Source organism: Narcine bancroftii, chromosome 9, assembly GCF_036971445.1.
Source record: "Narcine bancroftii isolate sNarBan1 chromosome 9, sNarBan1.hap1, whole genome shotgun sequence".
NCBI classification, from domain to species: Eukaryota; Metazoa; Chordata; class Chondrichthyes; order Torpediniformes; family Narcinidae; genus Narcine; species Narcine bancroftii.
In genome coordinates, this window is record NC_091477.1 from 19,788,276 (window position 1) to 19,805,204 (window position 16,929).

Below are 16,929 nucleotides of genomic sequence, written 5' to 3' on the forward strand. Positions count from 1 at the left end.
GTCACTGCAAATTGGAGGAATTATTTTGTTTATATTTCGGTCAGGCAGCCTTCCAACTCTCATTACTATCAACCTCCCATTTCTGTTGGCCCCTCTTCTCCCCTTTCCTGGTTTCGCCCTTCCACCAGCTCACCGCTCCCTCTCCTATCAGAGAGATATCTATCTTGGCCGTCTGCCCGCTCCTATTGTCGCCTCAGCGGTTTTCTCTTCTACCCTGTCACCTCTGCTCCACCCTTTCAATCAGGTGTTTCCTTGATTGTTGATCCTCCGAAGCGTCTGCCACCGTTGCCTTTCTCTGGATGCTGTGTGGCCTGCTGTGTTTCTCCAGCACTTTGGTTCATTGCACCTCGTTTACCCACTTTTGTCCAGCATTGAAAAGAATCATCTAAAAGTGTTGCTGTTGACTCCAAACACCAGTTAATTGGTGTTGATGGATTATTTTGCAAAGTGAGAAAGAACGATCTGGGTTTTTTTTGCGCGACAATCCGGTTCTGTAACTTCTGAAGCGCCCGGGATGGAAGTCGCTGCCGTCGATGCAGATGTACCTGAGGTGCGGGATTACGATGAAGTTACCGATTTCCTGGGAGACTGGGGGCCGTTCCAGAAACTTATCTTCGCCCTTTTGAGCTTCAGCATCTTTCCCAACGGTTTCTGCGGACTGTCCGTAGTTTTCGTCGGGGATGTGCCAGATCATCGCTGCTCAATCCCCGCGAATCTCAACCTCAGCGAAGCCTGGATGAACAGGACGATCCCGCTGGTGCCAGGAGACGATCCCCACTACAGCAAGTGCAGCCGCTACCGCCTGGACGTGATCGTGAACCTTTCGGAGACTTTCCCCGACCCAGATTTGGTCAACATGTCTGGGGTCGAACAGGAGCCGTGTCTGGATGGGTGGGAGTACAGTCGGGAGCAATACATCTCCACCATCGTCAGCGAGGTTGGTGAATGCAGCGACCCTGCGTTGGTATCGGCCGCAGGTGGTCGCTTTGCTCAAGCCCCGCTTGGTTCTGTTAGTTCTCAGAAATCTGTCCTTCTCTGTTTGAAATGAACACAACGACTGAGGCTCCGCAGACATCCAGGGTAGGGAATCCAAAGGTTCAGTGCCTTTTGGAAGGATTTTCCTCCTCCTCTTAATCTAAATTTGCCAACCCCAAGTTTTAAAATTGCACCCCCAAAAACATCTTGGCTATGTCTTCTTTGGATATTTGCTGACAACCACTTTTGAAATCCCTTTTTAATATGCTCCCATAAAATTAACTCTTATTCTTCCAAACCCAACACTCTCTGTTTGCATAATCTCTAGTAAATCCCAATCTCAACGAATATCTTCCTTGCCTGGGGGTGGGGGGGGGGGGGTATGGAAAATGAAAACTGCACGCTATTCTCTGGTTTTTGTCTCATTAATTAGAAAATAAATCCACTCATTATAAAGGGCAACAAACACTTGCTGCATTTCCAAGTTGGCCTTCAGTGCTTTGTGCAGCTACACACCAAAGTCCCATTAAATATCATTGCACTCCAATCACTACCAATTGAACAAGCACAACACTTTCTAGTCATGTGCATCAAATTTTCCCAGTTTCCATCAACCATGTTCTTGTTCGTTCATTCTACCCTGTCCATATCCCCTCAAAACCTTTCCAGGCTCTCCTTTGAGTTCATAATCTCATCTTGTAATTTTGGTTACATGACATTTTGCCTTCCAAATCTCATAGCCTTGATAACTGAGAACAATTTGCTTATTCTTTTTCTATGTTTTTTTTGGTGATTAATTTGATAATTATTGCTATTCCAGGTGCTGTAACTGTGTTGGCCAACCATTTGTGTGAGCATTTATCTGTGAAAAATGATGATACACCATATCAACTGTTTCATTCTTTTCTGTTCCATTGGTTATCTTGTCAAAAAAGTTCTGTATATTAGTCTAAGACAGAAGTGAAGATGGTAAAATCTTGAGAAAACAAAGAATTGCTGGAGGAAGTCAGCATATCAGACAGTATCCATGGGTAGAAATAGTCTGTCGACATTTTATATAAAAATTACAGTAAGGAAACAGGCCACCTTGGCTCCTCTAGTGCACACCGATTTAAGTGAACTCCTCTAGTCCTACCTATCCATAAAGCTATAATCTCCTCACATCCATATACTCATCCAACCTTCTCTTAAATAACAAAATTGACCCTGCTGCAATCACTTCTTCCAGAAGGTTATTCCACACAGCCACCACTCTGTAAGTGAGGAAGCTTCCTCTCATATTACTTCTAAACATTTGTCCACTAACCCTTAACTTATGACCCCTCATTTCAATCTCACCTACCCTCAAGGGGAAGGGGAAGAGCCTATTCACACCTACTCTATCTAGCCCCTTCATAATTTTAAATAGCTCTATCAAATCCCCCCTCAACCTTCTACGCTCCAATGAATAAAGACCCAGTCTACTCAATCTTTCTTTGTATTCTAGATACAGGAATCTAGGCAACATTTTAGTAAATCTTCTCTGCCCCCTATCTACCTTATTGATGTCCTTCCTAGAATTTGGGGACCAGAACTGCACACTGTATTTCAAATTTAGCCTCACCAATACCTTGAATAGTCTCAACATCACTTCCCAACTCCTATATTCTCTGCTTTGATTTATAAAGGCCAGCATATCAAAAGCCTTCTTTATCACCCTATCTACATGAGAATCCACTTTCAAAGAACCATTATTCCAAAATCTCTCTGTTCCTCTGCATTCCTCAGTGCCCTCCCCTTCACTGCATATGTCATGTTTTGATTATTCTTCCCAAAATGAAGCACTTCACACTTATCAATATTAAACTCTATCTGCCATCTTTCAGCCCACTCTGTTAAGTAGTCCAAATCTTTCCACAGTCCCTGAAAACCATCTTCACTATCCACAACTCTCCCTATTTTTGTATCATCCGGATATGTACTAACCCAATTTACCACTCCATCATCTAAATCATTAATATAAATGACAAACAACAAAGAACCCAACATCGAGCACTGAGGCACATCGTTCATCACTGGCCTCCATCCTGATAGACAGTTATCTACCATGACACTCTGGCATCTATCTTTTAGCCACTGTTGAACCCATCTGACTATCTCAACATTAATTCCTAGCACCTGAACCTTCCTTACCAACCTTCCATGTGGAAACTTATCGAAGGCCTTACTGAAATCCATATTTACTATCTCTACTGCTCTACCCTCATCAACCTTCCTAGTCACTTCCTCAAAAAATTCAACAAGATTTGTCAAACATGTTGGGTGTCCCTGACCAGTCCCTGCCCCTCTAGATACTTATACATATTATCTCTAAGAATACTTTCCATTAGTTTACCAACCACTGATGTCAAACCTACTGGCCTATAATTGCTAGGCCTACACCTGGAGCCCTTTTTAAACAGAGGAACCATGTTTGCAACATGCCAATCCTGCAGTACCATGCCTCCCTTCAATGACTGTTGAAAAATCACTGTCAGAGCCTCCGCTATTTCCTCCCTGACTTCCCTCAAGGTCCTGGGGAAAATCCTGTCGGGACCTGGTGAATTATTCACTTTTATATGCCTCGATTCTCTAATGGGCCAATTTTATCCTTCATTCTCCTTTTGCTATCCACTTATTTGTAAAAACCCTTCGAATTTACTTACACCTTTTTCGCTATCGCCACCTCATACCTTCTTTTTGCTATCCTAATTTCGTTCTTAAGCTTCTTTTTACAATCCTTGTATTTTCCAAGCATCACGTCCATAACTTGCTTCCTGTATTCAATGTATACCTGCCTTTTATTTCGAACCAACTTTCTAATCTCTCTTGAAAACCATGGCTCTCTTGAACCTTTTATCTGCACCCTCAAAATCTCACCTTTAAATGACCTACAATTCGCCTCTACCTCCTTCCCAGAAAACGAATCAGCTCAAACCACTCTTTGCAAATCCCTTCTCATTTCATCAAATCTGGCTTTGCCCCACTCAGAAACCTTAATCTTTGGGCCAGACGTATCCCTTTCCATAATTATATTGAAACTAATGGTACCATGATCACTGGATTTGAAGTGCTCCTAACACACACCCCAGTCACCTGCCCTATCTCATTCCCCAACAGTAGATCCAGCACTGCCCCTTCTCTAGTGGGTATCTCAATGTATTACAGAAAAAAACTATCCTGTACACATTTTTAAAATTCTAATCCATCCAGCCCCTTCACAAAATGTGTTTCCCAATCTATATTAGGAAAATTAGAATCCCCCACTAACACAACCTTGTGCTTATTACAAGTCTCAGCTATTTCCTTACACATTTGCTCCTCTATTTTTCACTCCTCGCAAGGTGGTCTATAATACACCCCTATAATTGTAACCTCTCCTTTTCCATTTTTTAATTCCACCCATACCGCCTCCCTTGACGAGCCCTCCAATCTATCTCGCATCAGCACCATTGTAATACTTTCTCTGACAAGCAACTCCACCATACCCCCCACTTATCCCTCCAATTCTATCACACCTAAAGCAGCAAAATCCTGGAATATTTAACTGCCAGTTACATTCCTCCTGATGCCACGTCTCACTAATCGCCACCATGTCATACTGCCAAGTGTCTATCCACACCTTCAGCTCATCCACCTTCCTTACAATACCCCTAGCAATAAAGTACATGCATTTCAGAGATTTGTCACATCTTACCTTCTGCTTATCCCCATCTTTACGGACAACTCTATTATTTATTACTGTCATCCCCCCTCCGTCATGGCACTGATCCTTTTCCTTCTCGATCACCTGCCTTTCCACCCCCAAACTTTGTCTACAAGCCTTCTCTTTTTGCTGACAAATCTTCTTATTGCTGTTCTCCTTTATATGGACCCCTTCCCCCCACCACACAAGTTTAAAGCCTCCTTAGTAGCCCTAGCAAATGTTCCTGCCAGGATCATGGTCCCTCTGGGATTCAGATGCAACCGTCCGTTCGGTACAGGTCCCACCTCACCCAAAATAGATCCAGGTGATCCAAGAACTCAAATACTTTCCCCTTACTCCACCCCTTCAGCCACGTATTCATCCTCCACCTAATACTGTTCTTGCCCTCACTATCATGTGGCACAGGAAGTAATCCAGAGATCATCCCTTTTGTGGTCCTTGTTTTTAGCTCCCTACCTAACTCCCTACATTTTTTTTTCACTCATCCTCCCTATGTCATTTGTACCAACATATACCACAACCTCTGGCTCACTACCCTCCCCCCTTAGGATGTCATGGACATGAGATGTTACATCACGGACCCTGGCACAAGTGGGGGGGAAAACCACCATCCGATTTTCTTTATCGTATCCACAAAATCCCCTATCTGTCCTCCTGACCATTGAATCCCCTAAAACTATTGCCCTCCTCTTCCTTTCCCTACCCTTTTGGGCTACAGAGGCTAACCTTGTGCCAGAGATACAGCCACTGCTACCTTCCCCAGCCTCAGTTCCCCCCCAACAGTACTCAAGGAGGAGTACCTATTGTTGAAGTCCACAAGCATAGGGATTCTATCTTGTACCTGTCTCTTCTCTTTCCCTCTCCTAACCCTCACCCACTGATTCTCCTCCCGTGGCCCTGGTGAGACCACCTGGCTATAACTCCTATCTATGACGGCCTCAGTCTCGCTAACCAGAGTGAGGTCATCGAGCTTCAGCTCCACTTCCCTAACACAGTCCCTGAGACGCTCCAGCTCAGCATACCTAATGCAGACGTCGATGTGTGGGAGGCTAGAAGACTCCAGAACCTCCCACATCTGACACTGAGAACAGCAAACTGCTCTCACACACACTCATTCTCTCTCCCCCTCACCTCACAAAGAGAAAAGAAAAATATATATATGTTATAGGTGACAAGTATACAGTCTGGGCTGCTCCTTGCTGGCCGCTCTTTTGCCTTATTCTCCTTTTATAGGCCCTTAACCAATTAACCCTGTCACTCTCTCCACGCTCCTCTTCCGAACACTGCCTGACCTCCAGCTGCCTCCTCCTCTGGCTTGCCACTCGAACCAACTCGGCCCGAGCTCCGGTAAGCACTAGAATTTATAGGCTTACCTTTCTCCTCACTCTCTCCACGCTCCTCCTCCAAACACCGTCCAAGCTCCAGTCACTGCTCAAACCAACTTTATTAAGATAAAAAAGGTTAATATTTTGTACATGAAAGGGGAAATAAGAATGGGGCAGAGGTGTTCGGGTATAATTCAGAAGGTATGAGGGGTATTGGGAGAAATCACGAGGAGTAGGTTATTGAGGGAAAGGAGACAATCCTCATATAAAAAGTTTCTCTTATCGGACGGGCTGATTCCTTGGTTTAGTTATAATGTTTGAATGGAGGTTATTTCAAGCCATGAATTTACAGATGGAATTATACCTCTTGTATATTGGGGATACTGAACCATTTAGGCTTGATGCCATTTGGCACCCAATTTGTTGTCAGGGAAAATATAGAGCTACTCAAAAACTATGTGGTGGCCACTCCTATCAAAGGTGTTGTTATCCGCACAGAGGCAGTCCAACTGTCTGAATGTTTGTCCCTCTTAATGGTTCACTCAGCACATGCTATCCACCCAGTCTGATAGGTTTGTTCATTGGGATTTGGCCAATTTAATGCAGTTGATGCTTAATTAATTTTAGCTAAATAAAGTCTGAAACCTGCTCAGAGAAACATCGTGTCTCCTTATTTCACTCAGTACTTCACTGATGGGTTATTCTTCTACTGTTGTAATGACTATAATATTGCATTTGGTTTTGTTTACTATTGTAGTTTTTATGAAGTATCTGCTTGGCTGCAGCAAATAGGAATTTTAGTCCATATGCCCACTGCTGATGTATATGATAAAAAAACTCATTATTTTAATGTTGGACGAGTACATATTCATCAGATGAGGGAGGGCAGCAAGTGGTAATGAATTTCCTTGTCTATATTTGTCCTGCCATTGAGATTCTTGTGGGTATGAATTACGTTTAGGTCTTCCATGTAAACACAATCTTGCCTCTACAGCACAGGATGTACTTAAGGTCATATTTGTGGAATGTGCATTAAAGAAGGAGACTTCCAGGCACCATCCCATAAACCAGTGGGTAGACCAACTGGAGGTATCAGCAGGTGATCTCCAGCAGTGGGTCTGAAATAATGATACTGGAAGCCCATGAAGATAGAATATCCAACAGATTATTGACGACAAAACTTTCTCATCAACACCAATCTCTCCCCCCCTCTCCCCCCCACCCCCCCCCCCCCACTTCTCTCTCTGCAAATGTTCATGTTTCTAAACTTGTAGGATGCTTTGAGGATAGTAAGGAATCAAAGTGGCTAAAACCTACAATAAATGAGCACTGGTCTGGGACAATAATTATTAGTTCTAGAACTAATTATTAGTTCTAGAACTAGTACAAAAAAACAGGTTTATCTTGTCCTATTATACCAGCCTTGGATTAATTTTTTCCATGGTAGCATTGGTTCTGTGTTGTTTGGCACTATTGTAAGACTAAACTGATCATATTTAGAACAGGATCACTGCACAACTGCAATGAAGTTCTCTTTACAACTCTCTGAATAAATTCTTATGTGAAGACCTTGCAATGATTATGTGGCAAATTTTTCACCAAATTGATGTATGGCCACCTTGTTATAGCTTCCACCATCTGCTTAGAGCAACTCATGTGGCGACTTCTTATCTCTATTAAAAACTGAAATATGATTCTTTCTCTTAATTTTTAATTATTTTAATGTTTCAATTTCATAAAAAAGACCACACTCCTGCAGTGCCCAATAACATCCATGTGCCTATTAATCTCATTATCTACACTCCTCAAGAACGTGAGAAGATACTGGAGCATCAGGAGGGAACCTGCTCAGTCATGGACACTATAAAATCTCCTCACAAAGAGCTGTTCGGCTGGCTGCACCAGTGGCGATCAGGCCTGCTGCTTTGCGTGGCCATTTGGCCAGCCGCTTGAGCAGTGATTAGGTTCATGGTGCTACACGGCCATTCAGCCAGCTGCAGAGGCGATGGTTCAGCCCAATGCATTACGCAGCCGCTTGGCCCACAACGCCCCCACCAAAAAACAGGCAGGGGGAAGATGTGGTGCTGTGCAGCAGTCTTAAAATAAAAATAATTTTAAAATTCTCTTTTTTTTTTAAACTTAGAGATACTGCACAGTATAGGCCATTCTGGCCCATGAGTCCCTGCCATCCAGTTGTCAATTTAAACAGAATATAGGATCAAGTACCATTTAGCCCAGAACATAAACAGTGCATTGAAGTCTTATCCAGGGTTTGGAGCTTTTAAGGATAGAGTCTTCTTGCCCAAAAATTAGATTGTGACATGTTTCTGCCAAAATTCTGCACACTTTGTAAAAAGTAAAATGGCTGCAGGAATGCAACGATGATGCCGAACTGCATTTAAGCAGCCTTGCACTTAGAACAACATTTGACATTTAATTCATAAAAGACAATCGCTTCCAATCATTGAAAGAGCTGGATTCATGTCTAGTTCCGAGAGCCAAAGGATGTACATCCAATTTTTTATCTTATCATAAGAATTAATAATTGATTTTGAAAAACAGCTATTATTTTTTATAAATTTAAAACCAATAATTTAGCTGAAGACAAAACTGAGTGTGTGATTGTAAATGTCATCTTGTTTTTTGAAAAATGTCCAGTATTTAAATGTACTGATATTGATAATGTGAACAGCACTCCATGTAAGGTTTATTTCTCTAATTTTCTTTAAAAATATATATTTGTAAAATAATTGAGCTGTGCCAATATTATTTTACATTCTTTACACTCTTTGAGATAATATAACTTTCATAAGAAAGAGGTTCTGTCGTTTAAGCTGTTTTTTTTATTTAAAACTTTTGAAATGAGACGTCTTATTGCACATCCAGTGCACGACACAAAATATAATGTAGGAAAGAGATACATTTGTGTGAAGTCCGAACTTACTGGTTTGAGTGTTGTGTAATGCACAAGAGAGCTAAGAGTAAAGGAACCATTAGATGGCAGTGATCATGAGTTCAATTTGAGATTTAACAAAGAGAAACAAAATTCAGAAGTGTAGTATTTCAGTGGGGTAAAGGGAACTTCAGAGGCATGAGAGAGGAAATAGCCAAAGAAGGTAGGAAGGGGGCATTAGTAGGGAAGATGGCAGAGCAGTAATAAATGGAATTTCTGTAAGAAATAAGGAAGATGCAGGGTAAATACACACCAAAAAAGAGAAAAAAATCAAATGGAAAAAAGTCACAATTATGACTGAAAAAAGAAGTCAAAACCAATATAAAAGCAGACAAAAGTGTAAGGGTTAAAATGACTTGCAAACATCTTTTTGCAAGAAACCATCAGCTAGAATATAGTTTACAAATTCCATGTGTTTGTCTTCATTTTAACATCAAGGTCTTTTTCTGCATATTTGAGATAAACAATTTAGTTTTGAATTTGATCTTGTACTGTGTAGGAAGAGAGCAAAATGAAGATGGTCCAAATAATTCTTTTGACTCTTAACTTTTTATTAATTGTTTTAAATGTAGTTTAATTGTTTTAAGTGTTCAAATAAACAATGAAAAACTCACTGGTACTTTAGAATGGACTACTCCTTTAATGAGTTAAAACAACACCGTCTATGTGCTGTACGATCGATGATAAAGGGAGATGGTCACAATAGAGCAAGTATATAAGAAAGCAAAAATTAGTAGGAAGACAGAGGATTGGGAAGTTTTTAAAAAACTTACAGGAGGTAACTAAAAAACTCATAAGTAAGGAAAAGATAAAGTATGAATGTAGACTAGGCTAGCAAATAACATCAAAGAGGATACAAAAAGCTTCTTCATGTATATGAAGAGTAAAAAAGAAATGAAAATAAATAGGACCATTAGAAAATGATGCTGGAGAAATAATAATTGGAAAGAAGGTATGGTAGAGGGACTAAATGAGAATTTTGCTTCAGACTTTTCTGTGGAAGGCTTAGCAGTATTTCAGATGTTGAATGGATCAGGTAAGGTAAGCGAATGCAGTTACTATTTCAAGGGAGAAGGTGCTCTGAATGTTAAACAGTATAAATAGTCTCCGTGTTCAGATGGATTGCACCCTTGGTTTCTGAAAGAAATAGCAATAGGTATTGTGGAGGGATTGGTAATGATCTTTCAGGAATTTTGATATGGTCCCAGAGGACTTGAAAAATCATAATTATCAGCCCACTATTCAAGAAGTGAGGGAGGCAGTAGAAAGGAACTTAGCTGAAGACAAGATAGGCCATAGCAAGCATGGTTTCCTTAAGGGAAAATCTTGATTGACAAACCTATAATATTTATTTGAAGAAATGACAAGTTGGCTAGATAAAAGATGAAAGAAGAGGTTGTGTATTTGGATTTTCAGAAGAAGCTTAACAAGGTGCTGCACATGGGGCTACTTAAAAAGATTAGAGCCCATGGTATAACAGGAAACATACTAGCGGGGTTAGAGCATTGGCTGATTGGCAATCCAGGTGGAGGAAAATTGCTAGTTCTTTTTCACAGGGGTGGGTGTTAGGGCTGCTTTTTTTGTAATGTTGAAAATTAATGGTTTGGATTATGGAATGAATGGCTTTAAGGCTAAATTTGTAGATGATATTAAGGTAGGTGGAGGAGCAGGTAGTGTGGAGGAAACAGGGAGACTGCAGAAGGACTTCAACAACTTAGGAGAAGGGGCAGAGAAGTGGCAAATGAAATACAAAGTCAGAGAGGGGATAGTTAAGCACTTTGGTTGAAAAAATAAATGGACACGTCTATTTTCTGAATGGGCAAAAGCAAAAAAAAAAGTATTGGACAGAACTTTACTTATCCAGATATTCCTTTGGATAGTGATAGAGAAGGTAAATGAGTGATATCTGTTATGTGCCTTGATCAGAATGTTCTCAGCCCAACTAGAAAGGAGATATTGCCAGTTTTGTTGCTACAGAAGATATGGACAAATTAAATGAAATGTCACTGAGATAATGTAGAATGATCATTACATTGTAAGGTTTACATCAGTGATGGAGAAAGGCAAGGAACAATAGAAAGAAGAGTTTCTATGTTGGAAGATTTCTAAATTCAATGGAATGAGAGAGAATACAAAATTGGAGGCTAACAGCACAGACGTTCCATTTTAAAGGGTGGGTTTGAGGAAGGATGTACATGTAAAAAGTAGTATTTGGCTGTTGTGACAGAGTATATAGATACATTTTGAGAGAAAAATTGGGAAAGGTTTGTTAGAGTACGTTACATACAAACACTAACAGATCTTATTTAAAATATTGGAGCTAAGCTAATGCTAGATATATCAGCTCCACAGCTTTTGCAAGAGGTTTGGAAAGTGCTCAAGAGACTTTCACTTATGGATTGTTGGAGGGAGAGAGAGAGAGAGAGAGAGAGAGAGAATGAGAGAGAGAATGAGAGAGAGAGTGAGAGAGAGAGTGAGAGAGAGAGTGAGAGAGAGAGTGAGAGAGAGAGCGAGAGAGAGAGTGAAAGAGAGAGGGAGAGAGAGAGAGAGAGAGAGAATGAGAGAGAGAGTGAGAGAGAGAGTGAGAGAGAGAGTGAAAGAGAGAGGGAGAGAGAGAGAGAGAGAGAGAGTGAGAGAGAGAGCGAGAGAGAGAGTGAAAGAGAGAGGGAGAGAGGGAGAGAGCGAGAGAGAGAGAGAACACAAACTCCAAAGTCTGGTGAACTTTATAAATGTTAAATTCTGTGCACAGTATAAGAATTGCCTGCAACCAGTAAACTTGGGGGAATGAGAAATGAGATTGGAATGTGAACCAAATAAACTTTCTGAAATTAACACACACATTACCTACACGCGCACTTACAATTTTAAGGGGGTTAAGTTAGGATAGTTAAAGTGTCATTCTGTTTTCATGTTTAAAGATAATTATATTACAGTAATATTTTATTATTAAAAAAAATCTAAGCCACTTCCAAAATCAAAGCTATTTGGCAAGGAGAGAAAAAAAGATCCCAAATCAAAATAATAAATTATCTTATTAGTCAACACTTCTGCATTCATATCAAATCAGAGATTCTGAAAATAATTTGTAAAAAGTCCCCACAATGTTTGAAAATTTAAATTCAAATCAGAAATTGAGCATCTAATCTTCTCTAAATTTAAATATGACATGAAGTCACGCAGCCATTGAGTGTGTGTAGGCGGAGCAACGTCCTTCCATCTGGGCAACACTGCCCGCCTAGTCATAAGAGAAGTAAAAGCTAATACATGCAAATCAGTTGCCATAAGAGTTACCAAACAAGGTTGATAAAGGATCAGGCTTAAAATTAACTTTTAAAAGTACAGAAGAAGTTTGATATATTTAATTTCAGTAATTCTCAAGGCTCTGGCTTATCCAAAACACATGAGTTAATGAAGCATCTCCAGTGTTACATCCATCACAATGAAGAGATCCATCAACCATGGGGTGGTGGGGTTGCTGCCATGATCGATGTATGTACAGTGCACAGTAGTGAAATCCTGATTTAGTGCAACCCCGCTTTTTTCGTGATCTGATTTTTTTTTTTGATAAATGTGCCTTAAGAACAGTTTTAAAGAGGAAATTCTTCAGCCAAAAAGTGGTGTATCTGTGGGATTTGTTGCCACAGGTAGTTACGGGGGCCATCATTAGGTATATTAAAAATGGAGATTGATGGGTTTATGATTGTAACGGTTGCAAGGAGAAGACAGAAGAATGGGATGAAGAGAGGAAAAATAAATCAGCCATGATCAAATTATAGTGGAACCCTGATTTAACACACCCCGATTTAATGTGAATTTGGATATAACGTCATGAGTCATTGGACCCCTTAATGTTCACATTCCATTCTTTGAGATAGGACTTTAAGTAAGCCCATTTTAAAAGATGCAGTACCATGGATGGTTACCCTGTTGCGCAGTTAAAGTTTAGAAGTGGTGCATCTAAATGATGATGTAAAGTAATGTTTATCTTGGTGGGAAATTCATCGCATTGAGGAATGGGAGGAGTTGGTGGATGAGTAAATGGATAAGGGGGAGCTGAGTGCTGCTGTAAATGGAGGGAGGTATGTGCTGCCATGAACAGTGGGGTGGTGGGGTTGCTGCCATGATCGATGTGTGTATAGTACACAGTAGTGAAATCCTGATTTAGTGCAACCCCGCTTTTTTCATGATCTGATTTTTTTTGGACCCGAAGCATTGCGTCATAACAGGGTTCCACTGTACAATGGATTATGGGCCGAATGGCCCAAATCTGCACCTACTTCATCAAACTGATATGGTAAAATGAATTTCCACCCATTTTGGCATTGTGAAGCGCATGTAGTTTGACCCTGTGTAGTGAACTGTCTTTGCTGTATCTTTGTTCAAGATGAAATATTTGGGCTCTTCATTTTTCTTTTTTTTCTTTTTCAGTGGGACTTGGTATGCAACAATGATTGGAAAACCCCATTATCTATGTCGATATTCTTTTTAGGAGTGCTGATTGGTTCTTTATTTTCTGGGCAGTTATCAGACAAGTGAGTTATTCTTTTCATGTCACTTTGCAAAACAAAATTGCTCTTGTCATTATTTTACTTTTGTAGGAAGTGCTACGGTACAATTCAAAAATTCTTCATTGAGTATCAGCTCTTTGGGATGATACGCGTCCATGAAATTCACTGCATAACTGTATCTGTTTTGAATGGTCACCATTGACATGCTGATGCAAGAGTAGTGGGGATTATAGTGTTGCCTCCAGCTTCAGTTGTTACTACGTGACAATTTTGTTCCAGAAAGGATATGCCATTGGGGATGAAATATGAATTGTCGCAATATGATACATATCCAGAACAGGCCTGCATATTATGGAATCTTCAACAAATTTACCCATTCTTGACATAATGTTGAATGGAAAATCATTGATAGGTACTGAGTGCCGTCTCATTTGGAAACTTGCAGTGGACTCTGGCTTAGGAGAAATATAATGTTTGATCGCTATAATGTCAACCACTGGAGGCTTTCACAGTACACATCATTGTTCTCCTTGCTACTTTGAACTGTGTGAGAGCAGTGACCCTGCTTATCTTTGTTTGTCCCTACTTTTCTTTCATATTCATCATTACATCACCTTTGCAAGCACATCGTCACATTTCACATTGATAATCTTTGTAGCCAGCGATATGGGAAGTCTTGATCCACATTTGGCTCAATTTATTTCTTCACAGGATGTGGATATCATTGTCATTGCAAAGATTTTATGTCTATTCATTATTCGACTTCAGTAGGTTTCAAACTGCCCCCCAAAATCACATTCCACCTTTAGCAATCCCTATGCCATGAGTGCATAGTAATTAGTAAGGGATTACTTAAAATGTAGGGTAAAAAGGTTGAGAACCACTGCTTTAGACCCAAATGTTACTGAAATATTTTGCTTGAGAAAAAATGTCATTGGCCCATTTCCTTTGGAGTTATGAAACTGTGCACATAACGAGTCAATCAGGAATGAAAAACAGTGATTTTCAAACTTTTCCTTTCCACTCACATGCCATCTTAAACAATCCCTTACTTATCACAAAGCATCTATGGCAGAGGGATCACTTAAGGTGGAATGTGAGTTCAGGGGGGCAGTTTGAAAACCACTGTTCTACATGGACTGAGCAAGCAGTTGTGGATATTGTAATACCCTATAAGTCAGTATCCATGCTGATATCATCATAAGTATCTTGTGATTGCAATTACGCTAAGTCATGTAGTGTGTATCGAAAGAACCAAAGTTGATCCAAACCAAGGCTTTTATGAACTAAAAGACTGGAGCATATCACAAGTAGGTCGACCAGTCCAGAATGACCTGGTCTGGCTAGGAGCAATCTTTAAGACCTGCCAGTAGGTATGACTATGCTCTCAGCCAATCACAGTCATCCTACACTACCATCTGTACATCTGTACATATACACTTTGGTGATACAATCTGTACTATCACAAGTCATTAACATTGTTTTATTTCAATGATCTGTCAGTAATCTGTTACATAATTACTGCCAAAGGAATATCTACTATAACCATAAATGTAAAATGTAAACTCTGTACAGCTATGACTGAACCGCCTTGGAATGTGACTTGACTGCCACTTGGTCCATGTGCTATGTGAATAAACCACTTGAGTTTTAGATATCACTCTATCATGTCATGTGTGCCTTTTCTCTGTTCTTTTGACTGTGTACATTAACTATTGAAACTTCAAACTGTACTAATATTTTCTCTAGTAAACAAAGATATGCAGTCTTCTCCACTGTGGTCAAGATCTGAAACATTACAAATTAAGCATCTTGGTGAATTTGGAATCACATTATAGCCTGGATGAATAAAGATGACAGCTTTCCTTCCCTGAAGCATATTTGGGAATATGCAGAGGAGGACAAATAATTTCAACAAAGCCACTGATTGGTGGGGTGTGTGATAAGAAGCAAATTCAAGTTCAAATTTATTATCTTCTGATTGTACATAGACAAGCTGACAAAACAGTATCTCTCCAGACCATGGTGCATGCACAAAAATACACAATATATAGTACAAAAAGATCACATATATAATCAAAATAAATATTTAGAAATATTTGGGGTGATAGTGACCGTGACAGAATACTGTTCATCAGTCTCACAGCCTGTGGGAAGAAGCTATTACTGAGCCTGACAGACCTGATTTTGATGTACCTCTACCTTCTTGATGGTAGTGGGTTGAAGATATTGTGCACTGAATGGAAATGGTCTTCTATAATTCTCTGAGCCCTTTTTAGACAGTGATCCTGTAAATGTCATATATAGAGGAATGGGAGGCCCCCTCTTGGGTCTTTTAATGATCCTCTGTTCTGGTCTGATGCTTTGAGCAACATAGGATGCAATGATGCAGCAAGACAGGACTCTCACAAATGTGCTCCTGCAAAAGATTGACAAGATGAGGGCTGGTTGCTTTGCCTTTTTTAACAGGTAAGACGAATATGAGGCTATAAATGTGAATGCAAACAAGAAAACCTGCAGATGCTGGGGTCTCATGCAGTACACAATGGTGCTGGAGACACTCAGTAGGTTATGCAGCATCATAAACAATGTTTTCAGTCTGATCCCTTCTTCAGGAATGCTGAAAATCAAGCAGATGCCTGATTAAACATGTAAGAGGAAATAGATGGATGCAGAATGAGGTTATTGGAGCAGCATCATATTTCCAAAGATATGTGGGTATGTCTTGATCATAGGGTGACAATGAATCTGAAGTCAAGTTAGTCTTTCAGCTGGTGTGGACATGATGGGCTGAATGCTTGCCTTCAATATTTCATGATTCCACAACAATCGGCTGGACAAAAAAAAAATCAGTGTTGCTGGAGCTACTGTAATGTCAGCGCTGCCATTAGTGTGGACCGGGGAGAGTGAGATGCTGAGACACAGTGCTCTTCTGCAGGGTCCTTCCACCCAGTGTCACTACTGACAACTTTAAGCAGCCTCTTAAAGAAGCCCATAGTTTTTTTATTTAAAATCCTACAAACTCAAGGTCTAGACTCAAGATGGTGGTGCCTGTGTTAGGCAGCAGCCTGAAGTATTTGTAGACACCGGTGGAGCAGAACATGGTATCAATAACAGAGAGAAACACCTCCAATTGAGAAGCAGAATCTGAAGAGAAAATCCTAGCTACGGTGATCACTGTGGTGGAGGAACAAGGGGCTCACACAGGCTGCAAGCTGTTGGCAACTTGCAAGCGATGACCCCACACAGGGTGCAGACTGCCTCATCACAACCAGGTATCAGAAGCAGGATTCAAGACGATTCTGATGGCAAGAAAAGCTCCCAAAGGTAGTGAGCGCTGAATGCTTTGTCATCATGTTGGAGGGGAACTGGGTTCAGGATGCCAATAGTCTAAACTGAGGTTTTGTATAGAGGCTGCAGGAGTGCTGGTGACAAATCCACGGA

At 40.5% G+C, this 16,929-nt stretch overlaps 1 protein-coding gene across 1 annotated transcript in view; it reads left to right on the forward strand.

Annotated features, from left to right (window-relative positions):
* Positions 1–514: 514 nt before the first annotated feature.
* LOC138743252 (organic cation/carnitine transporter 2-like) overlaps positions 515–16,929 on the forward strand; it is a 67,729-nt gene continuing 51,314 nt past the window's right edge. Inside the window, exons 1-2 of the mRNA XM_069898229.1 lie at positions 515–937; positions 13,406–13,509. Coding sequence (XP_069754330.1) covers positions 515–937; positions 13,406–13,509 — 527 coding nt within the window. The remainder of the gene's footprint in view (positions 938–13,405; positions 13,510–16,929) is intronic.